Here is a 20,061-nt window from a genome sequence, read left to right as displayed (position 1 = left end):
GTTTTGAATTCTTTGAGGGGTGCAGTTTTTAAAATGGGGTGACTTATTGGGGGTTTCTAATATATAAGGCCCTCAAAGCCACTTCAGAACTGAACTGCCCCCTGTAAAAATAGCCTTTTGAAATTTTCTTGAAAATGTGAGAAATTGCTGCTAAAGTTCTAAGCCTTGTGAGGTCATAGAAAAATAAAAGGATGTTCAAAAAACGATGCCAAACTAAAGTAGACATATGGGGGATGTTAGTTAGCAACATTTTTGTGTGTTATAACTGCCTGTCTTACAAGCAGATACATTTAAATTGATAAAAATGCTAATTTTTGCAATTTTTCACTATATTTTGGTGTTTTTCACAATTAAATACTGAATGTATCAACCAAATTTTACCACTATCTTAAAGACCAATGTGTCACGAGAAAACAATCTCAGAATCGCTTGGATAGGTACAAGCATTCCGACGTTATTACCACATAAAGTGAAACATGTCAGATTTGAAAAATGAGGCTCTGTCAGGAAGGTCAAAAGTGGCTAAAGAGGGAAGGGGTTAAACAAAGTCTACTACTAAAGTAAAGCATAAAATATATTTTCATAAATCTGAACACATATACATACCGTATGTAAGAACAAAATAATCACATACCTAAAGGGTGAAAACAGGAATGACAAAGTGGTTTCTTTTTTATGTGCCATTTTGACCTGAAAACAAAAACAAAAACGCTTTTTGACTGCTCTGTGGGAATACATTTGTAAAAGCATAAAAATAAAAAAGGTATTGACCATGGAAAAAACTCAGATGCATGATGTTATTTTATATGTACAAAATTAAATCTGGTGTCAAATCCCTGCTCTATTTAAACTAAATGGAGATCTATTTTTCCTATCTTCACACTGCAGGATTGGCAGGAGGGTACATCTGATGGCTTCCCCTGCAGCAAGTAATAAACTAACACAAATTGTAGAAAACAAATTCTAGAAAATGGAGAGAACCCCAAACTCCACATTCCCACAGAAGTTTGATGAAACCTGACGTTTGCAACATTACATAGCAATGCAATTTCTTAAACCAATTTTGGTAAGAGGTCATGGTCTACCCATGTTAAAAGCCCTGTGCCTTTTAATCTATTTGACCTCCTTAAGTAGAAAAATTGGCAACTCCACATTTTCTTATGTGAAAGCCTCTTCCTTGCTTGGAAATGTATTGCCCTAACACAGATTAATCTCAACCATTCTACTCTCCATCAATATTAGAATGATTGGGGTCAGACTCTCGGCACCCCTGCCGATCAGCTGTTTCAAGGGACTGTACTGCAGCCTTTGCTTTGTTTACCTCGGGTTTCAGGCTGTTCGTACTTGCACACACCATTACTTTTGCAGCAGCTGTGCAAGGTATTGAAACACTGTCCCATTTAAGTGAATGGGACAGCGCTGTAATACCATGCAGAGCCGCTGCAAAACAGCTGACCGGCGGAGGTTCCAAGAGTCGGCCCCCCACCAATCTAATATTGATGGCCTGTCCTAAAGATATGCAATCAATTTCGAAATCCTGGATAACCCTTTTAACACTCTGTAAATTTCTGTGATGAAACAACTAATTTGAGCCGGACACAGGACATGCCATAATTGTCTGGGACCCGCAACTATCTCCAAACTGAGGTCCCAGACTCCGTCCCGCCTGATGAGGGGGCCGCTGCATCCGGGTGGAACATTGATGCACAGCAGGATGGGTTTCCAAAAACAGCCAAGCTCACTGAGCTATGCGGTTTCTGTAACTCCCATTCACTTCTAGGGGAGATATGGAAACCGTGTAACACAGTTAGCTTGGCTGTTTTTAGAAACCTGTCCTGTTGTGCACCGATTTCCCTATGCGGGAACGGGTCGGGGGAGCTGGGACCCGCATCAATCTTGTGAATATGCCATAAACGTCTGTCATGACACAATCCCTTCAAAGGGGTTGATCCAAGATTAAATATTGCATTTCTCTGTTATATCACGAAAAACATAATTTTTCCATTGGAATCATTTTTTAATAATGCTTCTGTGTCTAGATATTGCTGTTACATACTTGTTGGTGCCACCTGGTGTTCTTTGGATTCTCTCTTATAAAAAGAGGGATAACACCTTTAACTAAACAAAAATTTCCATGTGTACTGCTTATCCATATGCTTGATCTATTCATTATTACTATTAACTGTAATGCTATTGTAATGTAATGCCTTTACTCTATATAATGCATGTCTGACTTATCTGCATGTCACTAGAAACATTATATGCTAGCAGTAGGTGTATGGGCCTTTTGTAAATTGTTCTGTAAAATGAAAACAAATTAAAAATATTATTATTATTATGCCAGTGACAGTCATTAGGGTTAATACATTTTTCTTTGTATGTATATTCTTAGTCCACTAAATAAGAATATAAGACAGCCCCTCTAAAAAAAATTAAAAAAAAATGCTTACCTTGAACTGCTCAAAAATCTGGACAGCATTAGTAAGCATGCTCTCCGCTTTAAAAAGATTGCTGCTGTTAATATACTCCACAGGCAATATTCCCTGCAAGCAAAAACACATGAGAACAATCTGAGCGGAGTTCACTTCATTAATCACACTGCTTAGACAGTAAAACAACCAGCAAGATTTTCCAGTAGAATCAAACGAGAGAAAGAAAGGAAAAAAAAAAAAGAAGATCCGCAACATCAAATGGATGTATAAGCCTTTCATATGAAACCTCGTCTTACGTTAATTAACTTGATGTATTGCACGATGATAAATTGCCTTTTTCTTAATACTGTCATTTCAAATGATAACATTTACTATGTTCCCCGAATGTTATAACTTTCAGTTTTGTATCACTTTTCTTATCTCTACTGTCATATTAGGCATTGTTATCCTCTGGCGTTGGGTCACCTTTCCTTGATAAAAAAAAAAACTAAACTAAAATTTTAAATAAAATTAAGGACTGATCAGTAATGCTTCACTATAGGACGGTTCACAAGTGAAGGTAAATTCCAATGGTGACACTTAGTACTTCTGCTAGATAAGAGACCGATACTGCATCATTCACCACCTAACCTTCATACTGATGACAGCACAGGTATGTGGGATATGAAGAATTCATGTTGTAATATACAGTGGATATATAAAAAAAAAAAATCTACACCCCTGTTAAAATGCCAGGTTTTTGTCATGTTACATAACCAGTACAAGATGAATCATTTCAGAACTTTTTACACCTTTAATGTGACCCATAATCTGTACAATTGTATTGAAAAACAAACGAAAATCTTTTAGGGTGTAAAAATAAAAATAAAGAACAAAAATAATGTGGTTGCATAAATATGCACACCCTTAACACACCATGACGTAACTGTACGTCATGGTGAGCAGTAAGTTCGCGCACCTTGACGTACAGTTACGTCAGTGCTTTGACAGTTTACCGCCGCGCGGCGCTACACCGCAGTGGCGGTTAACTGTGCAGGATGTCAGCCCTGCTCTCCCCGTTGCCGATCAGCGGCCTGTCGCCGCTGATATCGGCAGTTAACCCCTTAATTGCGGCGCTCGATTTTGAACGCCACAATTAAGGTCTTTAGCGCCGATCGGCAGCCCCCATGTGAAATCACGGGAGCTGGCGATGGTACCCATGGCAACCGGACGCCAGACAACCCGGGTTGCCATGTACAGAAGCCTATGAGGACCACCCCGAGGGTGGTCGTCGTAGGCTTCCTGTCAGTGTGACTGTCACGTCACAATGACAGTTGAAATGCATTACACTACGTAGGTAGTGTAATTCACTCTAGCAGCGATCAGAGCTGCAAGTCTAAGTGTCCCCTAGTGGGACAAGTGAAAAAAGTAAAAAAAAGAATAAAAATGTTTTAAAAAAAGTGTAAAAATAAAAGTTATAAGTGATATAAACAAGAACTGCTTTTTTTCCAATAAGTCTTTCATTATAGGAAAAAAAATGAACACGTAAAAAAAAAGTACACATATTTGGTATCACCGCGTTCGTAACGACCCCAACTATAAAACTATAATATTATTTTTCCCGCACAGTGAACGCCGCAAAAAAAATAAACGAAAAACAATGCCAGAATCACTATTTTTTGGTCACCACCCCTCACATAATATGTAATAAAAAGTGATCAAAAAGTCGCATGTACGCCAAAATAGTACCGATACAAACTACAACCCGTCCCGCAAAAAACAAGCCCTTACACAGCTTTTTTGACTGAAAAATAAAAAAGTTATGGCTCTCAGAATACGGTGACACAGAAAATACATTATTTTCTAAATAAGTTATTTTATTGCTCAAACGCTGCAAAACATAAAAAAAACTATATACATCTGGTATCGCCGTAATCGTACCGACCCGCAGAATCAAGTATAATGGTCATTTATAGCCCAGGGTAAACGCCGTCAAAAATAAATAAAAATCATTGTCAGAATTGATGGTTTTTGGTCAACTGGCTTGCCGAAAAATTGAATAAAAAGTGATCAACAAAATCGCATGTACCTCAAAATGGTACCAATGAAAATTACAGATTGTCCTGCAACAAATAAGCCCTCACACAGCTCCGGTGGTGAAAAAAAAAAAAAAGTTCCGGCTCCCAGATTATGGCGATGCAAAATGTGCAGTGTCCAAAAGTGGATAAGATCGGGCACCATTTATCAGTGCGACACCGGCCACATATCTGTGGATTATTATTTATTTACCCCATTATTATACCCTCTTATTATGCCCCTGATGTACTCTGCCCAGCCTACATGTGCCCCAACATTATAAACTGAAATACCAGCAAAACGCCAGAGCTACTACCAAGCAAAATATGCGCTCCAAAAGCCAAATGGCGTCCCTCCCTTCTGAGCCCTACAGCGTGCCCAAACAGCCGTTTATGTCCACCGATATGGCATCGTACCAAAAAATGGTACCAATAAAAACGACAGCTCGTCCCGCAAAAAATAAGCCCTCACACCGCTCTATTGACAGAAAAATAAAAAAGTAGTGGCTCTTGGAAAGCGGGGAGGAAAAACGAAAAAGCAAAACATGAATCAGTTCGTAAAGGGTTAATTACTTTCTAATGAAAAAACATTTATGACCACATGTGGGGTATTGCCGTACTCGGGAGAAATTGCTTTACAAACGTTGGGGTGCATTTTCTCGTTTATCCTTTGTGAAATTGAAAAAATGCAACATTTTAGTGGAAATAATGTTGATATTAATTTTCACGGCCTAATTCTAATAAATTCTGCAAAAGACGTGTGGGGCCTAAATGCTCACTATACCCCTAGATAGATTCCTTAAGTGGTGTAGTTTCCCAAATGGGGTTACTTTTGGGAGGCTTCCACTGTTTCGGTCTCTCAGGGGCTTTGCAAATTCGACATGACACCCAAAAACATTCCAGCTAAATTTGAGCTCCAAAAGCCAAATAGCGCTCCTTCCCTTCTAAGCCCCGGTGTGGGTCCAAACAGTAGTTTATTACCACATATGGGGTATTTACGTAATCAGGAGAAATTGTTTTACAAATGTTGGGGTGCTTTTTCTCCTTTATTCCTTGAAAAAATTAAAAATGGCTACCTTTTTTCAGAAAAAAAGTAGATTTTCATCTTCACATACTAATTCAAATAAATTTAGCAAATGGCAGCACAAGGCCTCCTCACACCTGACATGGTACCTAAAATATATTCTAATAAAATAGAGGCCCAAAATCCACTAGGTGCTCCTTTGCTTCTGAGGTCTGTGTTTCAGTCCATGACCGCGCTAGGGCCACATGTGGGGTATTTCTAAAAACTGCAGAATCTGGGGAATAAATATTGAGTTGCATTTCTTGGGTAAAACCTTCTGTGGTACAGAAAAAATTTATTACAAATGAATTTTTGAAGAAAAAAAATGAAATTTGTAAATTTCACCTCTACTTTGCTTTAATTCCTGTGAAACGCCTAAAGGGCTAAAACACTTTCTGAATGCTGTTTTGAATACTTTGATGGGTGCAGTTTTCAAAATGGGGTGATTTATGGTGACTTTCTAATATATAAGGCCCTCAAAGCCATTTCAGAACTGAACTCGTCCCTGAAAAAATAGCCTTTTGAAATTTTCTTGAAAATATGAGAAATTGCAGCTAAAGTTCTAAGCCTTGTAATGTCCTAGAAAAATAAAAGAATGTTCAAAAAACGACGCAAACATAAAGTAGACATATGGGAAATATAAACTAGTATGTATTTTGTGTGGTATTACTATCTGTTTTACAAGTAAATACATTAAAATTTAGAAAAATGCTAATTTTTGCTAATTTTCTCTAAATCTTGGCGTTTCTTACAAATAAATATTGAATTTAACGACAAAATTTTTTCAGTATAATAAAGTACAACATGTCACGAGAAAACAATCCCAGAATCGCTTGGATAGGTAAAAGCATTCTGGAGTTATTACCACATAAAGTGACACGTCAGATTTGCAAAAATGGAGCTGGTCCTGAAGGCCAAAACAGGCTTAGACACTAAGGGGTTAAACTAATACTTAGTTAAATTACCCTTTGACTTTATGACAGCATTCAGTCTTTTTGGGTAGAAGTCTATCAGCATGGCACATCTGGACTTGGCAATTGTTGCCCACTCTTCCTTGCAAACGCACTCCAAATCTGTCAGATTGCGAGGGCATCTCCTGTGTACAGCCCTCTTCAGGTCACTCTACGGATTTTCAATTGGATTCAGGTCTGGGCTCTGGCTGGGCCATTCCAAAACTTTGATCTTCTTCTGGTGAAGCCATTCTTTTGTTGATTTGGAGCTATGTTTTGGGTCGTTGTCGTGCTGAAAGGTGAAATTCCTTTTCATCTTCAGCTTTTTAGCAGAGGCCTGCAGGTTTTGTGCCAATATTGACTGATATTAGGAACTGTTCAGAATTTCCTCCACCTTGACTAAAGCCCCAGTTCCAGCTGCAAAAAAAAACAGCCCCAAAGCATAATGCTGACTCCACCATAATGCTGCTGTAAATCACACAGACGCTACAGAAGTGGTCAGGATTCTGAATACACATGATGTCCTGGCTGGAGGTAATGTATATTCATTGTCATGACACATGAGTAGCGTTATAGTGTGTTTATGTGACTGCAAATAGCGATATAGCTATATCGCTATCTGCAGTGTAAATGAATGGAGAGAAGTGTATGACGCTGATTGGTTACTGATTGGTCAGCGTCATACACTTCTCTCCACAACGCCCACTTGGTCATATAGTAAATCACGCCCAATTGTCCATTGAGAAACTCATTAGCATAAAGCTAATATAGGTCATAACTCAGTCAAAAATGATTGTTTTTCTAAATAAAAAACACTGCTGTAATCTACATTACAGTGGCGATCACATCATGTACAATATAGGCCACGTATAATGTGAAGACAGAGCCTCTTTAACCTCTACACGCGCTGCTCCGCAATAGTACGTCCTGCACAGGGCTTGATTCCCGCATCCAGACGTACTATTGCGGAGTAGTTCCCGGCGCACACTGTCCTAATGGACAGTGTCCGGGAACCGGGAGGTCAGCTGTCCCCGACAGCTGACACTCCAGCCTTGCCGGTCAGCGGACCATCGCCGCTGATTTCTGCAATTAACCCCATAAATGAAGCGACGGATTGCCGTCGCCGCATTTAAGTGGTTTGAAGCACATCGCCAGCCCCCACAAATTGATCGTGGGGGCTACCGATGCTTGTCGTGCCAATCGGAGGTCAGACAATGACCTCCGGGTTGCCATGTATGGAAGCCTCGGAGGAGCAGCCTCCTGCCGGTCCTCCGAGGCTTCCTGTCAGTGCGACTGTCGCGTCACAATGACAGATAGAGTACTTTACACTACGTGTATAGTGTAATGTACTCTAGCAACAATCAAAGCTGCAAGTCTAAATGTCCCCTAGTCGGACAAGTAAAAAAAAGTAATAAAAAGGTTTTAAAAAAAGTGTAAAAATTAAAGTTATAAGTTACATAAACAAACGCTGCATTTTTTTCCTATAATAAGTCTTTCATTATAGGAAAAAAATGAACACGTTAAAAAAAAGTACACATATCTGGTATCACCGCGTTCGTAACGACCCCAACTATAAAACTAAGTGAGGTAGAAAAAAGAAACACGGCGCCGCAAATCAGGTTCTGATAAATGTGTAATAAAATTGGGTCAATGAGACAATTCCGCTCACCTCGGGTGATGGACACCAAAGGGGTGTCGACAAAACTTAGGAAGCTGCAGCCAGGTCCGTAACACAGCTAAACGAGGTTTTGCTGTCGATATGCAGTAGTTTAGAGGTAGGAAAAAACGGGACCACCGGCGCTGCTTGGATCTTTGATCAATATAAGTACACAACCAACATGGGGTTAAATGTATAGAGTATTTATTTGATAGGCTACGCGTTTCGACGTCGGACTGACGTCTTCCTCAGGCCAATACAGACTGTGCGGTTCCTGCCTTATTTAAGCATCTGGGCCAGGAAAAAGACCGCCAGTTGTTAAAGGTCAAAGGTCACATGGGTTACAGAAAAAAACACAACACAGAAAAAAACAACACAGAAAAAAGAAGCAGCATTAAAAGCATTTTTCTAGTATCATAATATAATACAAATAAACGGGATTAGTAGCATGTTGGAAGCTGTTTTTTTAAAAAACTCAGTTGTGCTGACAGATCGGTAGCGTATTTCCAAAGTGAAATTTCTATAACAGCAAAAACCTTTATTTATGTATAGTACTGTGAATGAATAAACAATACTATATTAAATATTTACTTGTGTCTGAGTTTTTATGTGTTTTAACTAATGTTTAACGAAAGGACCAAATGGGGTCCACAAGATGCTGAGTCATAGCGTCCTTGGTTACTAGGAGTAAGAGAGGACTACGGGGAGCTGAAGGGGAACAAAAAGGTTTCAGTGGACCGCATATTTGGACCGCACGGGTTTACAATAATGGTTGGGAGCGTCCTTGGTTACCGGTTGTCATGAGTATAAGGATGTCAAGGGGGAAAGAAAGGGATTATGCTGGATCGCACAATAAGCTGCATAGGGTTGCGGGACTTCGCGCTGGAGAACCTTGAAAGAGGCACCCGCAACGGAGCTGGTGAGTGACAGGACGTCATGTTAATGGGATATTGATTACTAGCAATTCCTATGGATCTCTTCTATTAATATCCGATTAGGTAGATGGTTATTATTTAAGAACCATCTACAAGGTTACTATGGTGGCAATTATGTCTGAGTTGGTAACAATTAGATTGATTTTATATGTCGCTCCCATATATTTTCTTTAAGAAAAGTTTGCAGATAAGCCGACAATTTCTTTTATACAATAAAATAAAATAAAATAGAACAACATAACCTTTTAAGAGAATTTGTGCGTACAATGAGGAACGGGGATCAGTCACATTAATATTATGGACTAAAGTTACTCTAATCATAGACGTCAGAGGTAGATAGTTAGAACACCTCTTACTATTGCGGTAATGTTTGCTGATTGGTTTTTTATTTATTTTTATTGTAATTTTATTTTTATTCTAAAGATGACTCAGTAAGGTCATTCAGACCATTTGGATGTAGGGTTTCCAATTTAAAAATCCAATAATTCTCCCTTTGCTTAAGCTTTACAAATCTATTCGGTAGGTCCACTGATATCTGTTCGATTGGGGTGACTTTGATCTCGGAAAAATTGCACTTATGTTTATACAGACAGTGACGGGACACACTTTGTTTTATAAAGCCCCTCGTGACATTAAACCTGTGGTTATTTATTCGTTTCCTTAGGGTTTGCGTGGTTCGGCCCACATATTGCAGGTTGCAAGTGCACTGTAGTAGATAGATGACATAGGAGCTACCGCAATTTAAAAACTCTTTGATCGTAAATTTTTCCCCTGTTTTTATTGAGTGATAATCCCTGCAATTGTTTGAGATGTTATTACAACATAGGCATCTATTTTGGCCGCATCTAAAGGAACCTTTAGGATTTGGGAGTAAACCGGGATTTATTATTTTGACATTCCGTAGTTTGCTCGGGGCTATTAAATTTTTTATTGTTTTAGCCCGTCTATATGTAATAATAGGTTTCTCTGGTATTAGGGGTTTTAGAAGAGGGTCGTTTGTTAAAATATGCCAATGTTTTTTAAAAAAGGTGGCTATTGTCTTACTCTCTTTATTGAATGTAGTTATAAAATTGGTTTTAGCCCTCTCACTACTCAATTTTGGCTTAGTATTTGTAGATTTCGGTTCGATACAATCTTTCTGTGTTAGGCTTTGGGCTTTTATTTCAGCACCTTTGATAAGGCTTTTTGGATAGCCTTTTTCATGGAATCTCTGCTTTAAAATCCTACATTCCTGGTTAAAAGTTGAAATATCTGAGCAGTTCTTTCTAATTCTTCTATACTGTCCGAACGGGATATTTTTGAGCCACGGGGGGTAGTGGGCACTTTTAAAATCTAGATAACTATTCACGTCCACCATTTTAAAATGTGTTTTGGTTGTAAAAAGGCCATTTTTCTTACCAATTGTCAGATCTAAAAAGTCAATATTTGTGTCTGAGAATTTATGAGTGAATGAAAGGCCAAAAACGTTATTATTTAAAGCCTCCATAAAATCATTGGCTGTACTGACGTCGCCGTTCCATATAAAAAACAGGTCATCAATGAATCTCTTATAAAATAAAATTCTGTCTCTAAAAGCATGTTTACTTAGAATGAGGGCTTCCTCGAAAGCCCCCATGTACAAGTTTGCATAAGAAGGTGCGAATCTTGTTCCCATTGCACATCCCTTTATTTGTTTATAAAATTTCCCATCAGAAATAAACGTATTATGGGTTAATATAAAATCTACGCATTCTATGATAAAATTAATTTGTGTATTTGGATACCGTGAATCGGTTGCAAGGTAGTCTAGGGTAACTTGTGTACCCTGTGTGTGTGGGATATTGGTGTATAAAGATGATACGTCTGCCGTAAGAAAGTTGATATTGGAAATATCGTAGTTTGACTGTAATTGGAAGAGATCTCTTATGAGGTGTGTTGAATCTTTTAAAAAGGATGGCAATTTGGAAACTAAGGGTTGGAGGTGGATATCTACGAAATGTGATAGGTTACTTGTCAAGGAACCTATTCCTGAAATTATTGGTCGGCCGGGCGGATTGTGAAGAGATTTGTGGATTTTGGGGAGATGATACATGAATGGGATGGATGGAAACGGAACGGTCAGAAACATTTTTTCTTTTTTACATATCAAATTTTCGGTGAATGCAGTTTCGATCAAGGTTTTGTATTTTATTTCAAATTCAGGGATTGGGTTATGTTTAAGTTCCTCATAATATAAAGTGTCTGATATTAATCTCTGTGCTTCCTTCAAATAATCGGATCATCACACATAAACCCCCAGGCCTTATCCCACAATTTGCCTTTAAATCCTGCGATCTAGATGCACATCTCCTTCTTCACAACCTCCTTCCCCCTTCCCCTCTGGATAGCTCCCTGAACCAGTCCTTTTTTAATGTATCTACCAACATAACCATTACTCCTGACCATTCACTCTCTCTTTTGGATCTAACCACCCATTTCGTTGGATCCTCCCCGGTCCTAAACCCCGAAATGCTTCCTCCTTCCCCAAGGTCCACTATTAGCAACCCCCTCCCTCCTTTTTTAGACTGTCCCCATGCCCCTACAATGCCTCCCATCACGTCCCTTCGCCAGTCCCAAGAGAAGAACCCCACTCCGTCCCAAACCATTCATTCTTATTTTCTACCTATACCAAGAACACAATCAAAAAGAAAATTAGGGTTAGATATAGAGGGTGTAGAGGAGGTAGACACCACACCAAAAATTCCACCGCCATCACTCAAGAAAAAACACAAAATAATCTAACCAAAATTTTTAATCTATCCAAATTTGTCCCGAATATAGACGAAATTAGCCTATTATCTAAGGGACTGTCCTTTTGTCCCACTTCATCACATGACAGTTTCGATCTATTTATGGATCTAAATAAATTCATAAGGAAAATAACCCTACTACGTCATTTTGCCATCACCCCACCAGCAACTGCACCAGATCAAATTATTTCAGATTGTGCTACACCAATTATAACTGATCTTCGCCCTAAATCCTCCTTCTATCCCCTCCATCATAGGGGTCCAGCCATAGAGACTTTTTCCAACCTGGTAAGCTCTGATTTAAAAACCATCCAACAGACTAACACATCAAAGGATAACCTATCCTTTTCCCAACGTAAAGCTCTAAAAAATCTACAGAACAACCAAGATATAGTAATTAGGTCCGCAGACAAAGGGGGAGGCATTGTCATACAAGACCGATCCGATTATTTGAAGGAAGCACAGAGATTAATATCAGACACTTTATATTATGAGGAACTTAAACATAACCCAATCCCTGAATTTGAAATAAAATACAAAACCTTGATCGAAACTGCATTCACCGAAAATTTGATATGTAAAAAAGAAAAAATGTTTCTGACCGTTCCGTTTCCATCCATCCCATTCATGTATCATCTCCCCAAAATCCACAAATCTCTTCACAATCCGCCCGGCCGACCAATAATTTCAGGAATAGGTTCCTTGACAAGTAACCTATCACATTTCGTAGATATCCACCTCCAACCCTTAGTTTCCAAATTGCCATCCTTTTTAAAAGATTCAACACACCTCATAAGAGATCTCTTCCAATTACAGTCAAACTACGATATTTCCAATATCAACTTTCTTACGGCAGACGTATCATCTTTATACACCAATATCCCACACACACAGGGTACACAAGTTACCCTAGACTACCTTGCAACCGATTCACGGTATCCAAATACACAAATTAATTTTATCATAGAATGCGTAGATTTTATATTAACCCATAATACGTTTATTTCTGATGGGAAATTTTATAAACAAATAAAGGGATGTGCAATGGGAACAAGATTCGCACCTTCTTATGCAAACTTGTACATGGGGGCTTTCGAGGAAGCCCTCATTCTAAGTAAACATGCTTTTAGAGACAGAATTTTATTTTATAAGAGATTCATTGATGACCTGTTTTTTATATGGAACGGCGACGTCAGTACAGCCAATGATTTTATGGAGGCTTTAAATAATAACGTTTTTGGCCTTTCATTCACTCATAAATTCTCAGACACAAATATTGACTTTTTAGATCTGACAATTGGTAAGAAAAATGGCCTTTTTACAACCAAAACACATTTTAAAATGGTGGACGTGAATAGTTATCTAGATTTTAAAAGTGCCCACTACCCCCCGTGGCTCAAAAATATCCCGTTCGGACAGTATAGAAGAATTAGAAAGAACTGCTCAGATATTTCAACTTTTAACCAGGAATGTAGGATTTTAAAGCAGAGATTCCATGAAAAAGGCTATCCAAAAAGCCTTATCAAAGGTGCTGAAATAAAAGCCCAAAGCCTAACACAGAAAGATTGTATCGAACCGAAATCTACAAATACTAAGCCAAAATTGAGTAGTGAGAGGGCTAAAACCAATTTTATAACTACATTCAATAAAGAGAGTAAGACAATAGCCACCTTTTTTAAAAAACATTGGCATATTTTAACAAACGACCCTCTTCTAAAACCCCTAATACCAGAGAAACCTATTATTACATATAGACGGGCTAAAACAATAAAAAATTTAATAGCCCCGAGCAAACTACGGAATGTCAAAATAATAAATCCCGGTTTACTCCCAAATCCTAAAGGTTCCTTTAGATGCGGCCAAAATAGATGCCTATGTTGTAATAACATCTCAAACAATTGCAGGGATTATCACTCAATAAAAACAGGGGAAAAATTTACGATCAAAGAGTTTTTAAATTGCGGTAGCTCCTATGTCATCTATCTACTACAGTGCACTTGCAACCTGCAATATGTGGGCCGAACCACGCAAACCCTAAGGAAACGAATAAATAACCACAGGTTTAATGTCACGAGGGGCTTTATAAAACAAAGTGTGTCCCGTCACTGTCTGTATAAACATAAGTGCAATTTTTCCGAGATCAAAGTCACCCCAATCGAACAGATATCAGTGGACCTACCGAATAGATTTGTAAAGCTTAAGCAAAGGGAGAATTATTGGATTTTTAAATTGGAAACCCTACATCCAAATGGTCTGAATGACCTTACTGAGTCATCTTTAGAATAAAAATAAAATTACAATAAAAATAAATAAAAAACCAATCAGCAAACATTACCGCAATAGTAAGAGGTGTTCTAACTATCTACCTCTGACGTCTATGATTAGAGTAACTTTAGTCCATAATATTAATGTGACTGATCCCCGTTCCTCATTGTACGCACAAATTCTCTTAAAAGGTTATGTTGTTCTATTTTATTTTATTTTATTGTATAAAAGAAATTGTCGGCTTATCTGCAAACTTTTCTTAAAGAAAATATATGGGAGCGACATATAAAATCAATCTAATTGTTACCAACTCAGACATAATTGCCACCATAGTAACCTTGTAGATGGTTCTTAAATAATAACCATCTACCTAATCGGATATTAATAGAAGAGATCCATAGGAATTGCTAGTAATCAATATCCCATTAACATGACGTCCTGTCACTCACCAGCTCCGTTGCGGGTGCCTCTTTCAAGGTTCTCCAGCGCGAAGTCCCGCAACCCTATGCAGCTTATTGTGCGATCCAGCATAATCCCTTTCTTTCCCCCTTGACATCCTTATACTCATGACAACCGGTAACCAAGGACGCTCCCAACCATTATTGTAAACCCGTGCGGTCCAAATATGCGGTCCACTGAAACCTTTTTGTTCCCCTTCAGCTCCCCGTAGTCCTCTCTTACTCCTAGTAACCAAGGACGCTATGACTCAGCATCTTGTGGACCCCATTTGGTCCTTTCGTTAAACATTAGTTAAAACACATAAAAACTCAGACACAAGTAAATATTTAATATAGTATTGTTTATTCATTCACAGTACTATACATAAATAAAGGTTTTTGCTGTTATAGAAATTTCACTTTGGAAATACGCTACCGATCTGTCAGCACAACTGAGTTTTTTAAAAAAACAGCTTCCAACATGCTACTAATCCCGTTTATTTGTATTATATTATGATACTAGAAAAATGCTTTTAATGCTGCTTCTTTTTTCTGTGTTGTTTTTTTCTGTGTTGTGTTTTTTTCTGTAACCCATGTGACCTTTGACCTTTAACAACTGGCGGTCTTTTTCCTGGCCCAGATGCTTAAATAAGGCAGGAACCGCACAGTCTGTATTGGCCTGAGGAAGACGTCAGTCCGACGTCGAAACGCGTAGCCTATCAAATAAATACTCTATACATTTAACCCCATGTTGGTTGTGTACTTATATTGATCAAAGATCCAAGCAGCGCCGGTGGTCCCGTTTTTTCCTACCTCTAAACTACTGCATATCGACAGCAAAACCTCGTTTAGCTGTGTTACGGACCTGGCTGCAGCTTCCTAAGTTTTGTCGACACCCCTTTGGTGTCCATCACCCGAGGTGAGCGGAATTGTCTCATTGACCCAATTTTATTACACATTTATCAGAACCTGATTTGCGGCGCCGTGTTTCTTTTTTCTACCTCACTTAGCAATCTGGCTGGACGGGGACACGCAGTCCTTTGAAGTGTCCGTGCCGGCAATCGAGTTTTCCCACATTGGACACAGTATCCTTACTGTTCGGGAACCTCGGACATTGGCTGCCCTACTACTCCCGTCATTTCTTTGCCACCTACTGGTGTATCGAATAGACACTCTAGACAGTGGTTACCACAAAGCTCTTCCCTACCTGTGTTAGTCATCTTACACACCAACGATGATGGAATTAATATCGGAAAGGACTAAATCCCGTGAATCCCTGCTGTCTGAAATGACCAATAGGAATTCAGTAAAGGATATTCCGACTAGTCTGAACAACCCTTTTAATGAGGAACAGACTAGAACTATGACTGATCTATTTTTACGTTTGGAGGACGTCCTCAAAGAAGAAGCTTTCCAGAGCATTGATTGTTATTTTTTAAATGTCTATGTATGTGAGGGAATAGCCCCTAGAGGCCTCAGAATAATTTTTGATTCCCCCTTCCCAACAGATATTGATTTTAGCAATAATTGGTTCAAATATTTGGAAAATTGTAACCTAGGTTTTATTGACCGTTTAATCTACAAAAGATCAGAATTAATACTATCCCTAGCATCCACTATCGAAAGTCTCAATGACCAACTTACTCCTTTCCTCCCACACTCAGATTTCAAGAAACTTGAAATATCCACATTTGATCATTGAAACTATTTGAAAAAACAACCATCACCAAAAAATTGCGAAAGCTCACAAGAGATAGAAATGACTACACTATCAACAAATTTGGAGGTTGGACATCGATTCAACCTCAAAGTAACAGTAATACCAATTCGACTAAAACAACCTTTCTCCCACTACACTCTACTAGATTAACATCTAGGTCCAATGTATTACCCAGGAATCTCCTGGGCACACAATCCGCTATCCACACTCCTATACATCGTGGCCCAAACCCACCCATAAACAATGCTCATCCAATTACCTCCAACCCACTATTACCCACCCAATATAGGCCACCTACCAGAGTCCCTATCACCCCTTTACCTCCGACCTTCGATTCCCCCCAGATCATCACACATAAACCCCCAGGCCTTATCCCACAATTTGCCTTTAAATCCTGCGATCTAGATGCACATCTCCTTCTTCACAACCTCCTTCCCCCTTCCCCTCTGGATAGCTCCCTGAACCAGTCCTTTTTTAATGTATCTACCAACATAACCATTACTCCTGACCATTCACTCTCTCTTTTGGATCTAACCACCCATTTCGTTGGATCCTCCCCGGTCCTAAACCCCGAAATGCTTCCTCCTTCCCCAAGGTCCACTATTAGCAACCCCCTCCCTCCTTTTTTAGACTGTCCCCATGCCCCTACAATGCCTCCCATCACGTCCCTTCGCCAGTCCCAAGAGAAGAACCCCACTCCGTCCCAAACCATTCATTCTTATTTTCTACCTATACCAAGAACACAATCAAAAAGAAAATTAGGGTTAGATATAGAGGGTGTAGAGGAGGTAGACACCACACCAAAAATTCCACCGCCATCACTCAAGAAAAAACACAAAATAATCTAACCAAAATTTTTAATCTATCCAAATTTGTCCCGAATATAGACGAAATTAGCCTATTATCTAAGGGACTGTCCTTTTGTCCCACTTCATCACATGACAGTTTCGATCTATTTATGGATCTAAATAAATTCATAAGGAAAATAACCCTACTACGTCATTTTGCCATCACCCCACCAGCAACTGCACCAGATCAAATTATTTCAGATTGTGCTACACCAATTATAACTGATCTTCGCCCTAAATCCTCCTTCTATCCCCTCCATCATAGGGGTCCAGCCATAGAGACTTTTTCCAACCTGGTAAGCTCTGATTTAAAAACCATCCAACAGACTAACACATCAAAGGATAACCTATCCTTTTCCCAACGTAAAGCTCTAAAAAATCTACAGAACAACCAAGATATAGTAATTAGGTCCGCAGACAAAGGGGGAGGCATTGTCATACAAGACCGATCCGATTATTTGAAGGAAGCACAGAGATTAATATCAGACACTTTATATTATGAGGAACTTAAACATAACCCAATCCCTGAATTTGAAATAAAATACAAAACCTTGATCGAAACTGCATTCACCGAAAATTTGATATGTAAAAAAGAAAAAATGTTTCTGACCGTTCCGTTTCCATCCATCCCATTCATGTATCATCTCCCCAAAATCCACAAATCTCTTCACAATCCGCCCGGCCGACCAATAATTTCAGGAATAGGTTCCTTGACAAGTAACCTATCACATTTCGTAGATATCCACCTCCAACCCTTAGTTTCCAAATTGCCATCCTTTTTAAAAGATTCAACACACCTCATAAGAGATCTCTTCCAATTACAGTCAAACTACGATATTTCCAATATCAACTTTCTTACGGCAGACGTATCATCTTTATACACCAATATCCCACACACACAGGGTACACAAGTTACCCTAGACTACCTTGCAGCCGATTCACGGTATCCAAATACACAAATTAATTTTATCATAGAATGCGTAGATTTTATATTAACCCATAATACGTTTATTTCTGATGGGAAATTTTATAAACAAATAAAGGGATGTGCAATGGGAACAAGATTCGCACCTTCTTATGCAAACTTGTACATGGGGGCTTTCGAGGAAGCCCTCATTCTAAGTAAACATGCTTTTAGAGACAGAATTTTATTTTATAAGAGATTCATTGATGACCTGTTTTTTATATGGAACGGCGACGTCAGTACAGCCAATGATTTTATGGAGGCTTTAAATAATAACGTTTTTGGCCTTTCATTCACTCATAAATTCTCAGACACAAATATTGACTTTTTAGATCTGACAATTGGTAAGAAAAATGGCCTTTTTACAACCAAAACACATTTTAAAATGGTGGACGTGAATAGTTATCTAGATTTTAAAAGTGCCCACTACCCCCCGTGGCTCAAAAATATCCCGTTCGGACAGTATAGAAGAATTAGAAAGAACTGCTCAGATATTTCAACTTTTAACCAGGAATGTAGGATTTTAAAGCAGAGATTCCATGAAAAAGGCTATCCAAAAAGCCTTATCAAAGGTGCTGAAATAAAAGCCCAAAGCCTAACACAGAAAGATTGTATCGAACCGAAATCTACAAATACTAAGCCAAAATTGAGTAGTGAGAGGGCTAAAACCAATTTTATAACTACATTCAATAAAGAGAGTAAGACAATAGCCACCTTTTTTAAAAAACATTGGCATATTTTAACAAACGACCCTCTTCTAAAACCCCTAATACCAGAGAAACCTATTATTACATATAGACGGGCTAAAACAATAAAAAATTTAATAGCCCCGAGCAAACTACGGAATGTCAAAATAATAAATCCCGGTTTACTCCCAAATCCTAAAGGTTCCTTTAGATGCGGCCAAAATAGATGCCTATGTTGTAATAACATCTCAAACAATTGCAGGGATTATCACTCAATAAAAACAGGGGAAAAATTTACGATCAAAGAGTTTTTAAATTGCGGTAGCTCCTATGTCATCTATCTACTACAGTGCACTTGCAACCTGCAATATGTGGGCCGAACCACGCAAACCCTAAGGAAACGAATAAATAACCACAGGTTTAATGTCACGAGGGGCTTTATAAAACAAAGTGTGTCCCGTCACTGTCTGTATAAACATAAGTGCAATTTTTCCGAGATCAAAGTCACCCCAATCGAACAGATATCAGTGGACCTACCGAATAGATTTGTAAAGCTTAAGCAAAGGGAGAATTATTGGATTTTTAAATTGGAAACCCTACATCCAAATGGTCTGAATGACCTTACTGAGTCATCTTTAGAATAAAAATAAAATTACAATAAAAATAAATAAAAAACCAATCAGCAAACATTACCGCAATAGTAAGAGGTGTTCTAACTATCTACCTCTGACGTCTATGATTAGAGTAACTTTAGTCCATAATATTAATGTGACTGATCCCCGTTCCTCATTGTACGCACAAATTCTCTTAAAAGGTTATGTTGTTCTATTTTATTTTATTTTATTGTATAAAAGAAATTGTCGGCTTATCTGCAAACTTTTCTTAAAGAAAATATATGGGAGCGACATATAAAATCAATCTAATTGTTACCAACTCAGACATAATTGCCACCATAGTAACCTTGTAGATGGTTCTTAAATAATAACCATCTACCTAATCGGATATTAATAGAAGAGATCCATAGGAATTGCTAGTAATCAATATCCCATTAACATGACGTCCTGTCACTCACCAGCTCCGTTGCGGGTGCCTCTTTCAAGGTTCTCCAGCGCGAAGTCCCGCAACCCTATGCAGCTTATTGTGCGATCCAGCATAATCCCTTTCTTTCCCCCTTGACATCCTTATACTCATGACAACCGGTAACCAAGGACGCTCCCAACCATTATTGTAAACCCGTGCGGTCCAAATATGCGGTCCACTGAAACCTTTTTGTTCCCCTTCA

General features: G+C 38.6%; 1 protein-coding gene across 7 annotated transcripts in view; it reads right to left on the bottom strand.

The window, feature by feature from the left end:
• PIGN (phosphatidylinositol glycan anchor biosynthesis class N) overlaps window positions 1–20,061 on the bottom strand; it is a 372,057-nt gene that overhangs the window by 224,557 nt on the left and 127,439 nt on the right. For all 7 annotated transcript variants that reach the window (XR_012847699.1, XM_075826730.1, XM_075826731.1 and 4 more), the window contains 2 exons: window positions 2,451–2,543; window positions 635–690 (listed from right to left, as the gene is read on the bottom strand). Coding sequence is in view for 6 of the 7 variants with exons in the window: in XM_075826730.1 (XP_075682845.1) it covers window positions 635–690; window positions 2,451–2,543 (149 nt within the window). In the remaining variant the exon portion in view is untranslated. The remainder of the gene's footprint in view (window positions 1–634; window positions 691–2,450; window positions 2,544–20,061) is intronic.

Source organism: Rhinoderma darwinii, chromosome 5 (assembly GCF_050947455.1).
Source record: "Rhinoderma darwinii isolate aRhiDar2 chromosome 5, aRhiDar2.hap1, whole genome shotgun sequence".
NCBI classification, from domain to species: domain Eukaryota; kingdom Metazoa; phylum Chordata; class Amphibia; order Anura; family Rhinodermatidae; genus Rhinoderma; species Rhinoderma darwinii.
The sequence above is the reverse complement of the archived record's forward strand: the minus strand, read 5'-3'. Positions and strand labels throughout refer to the sequence as shown.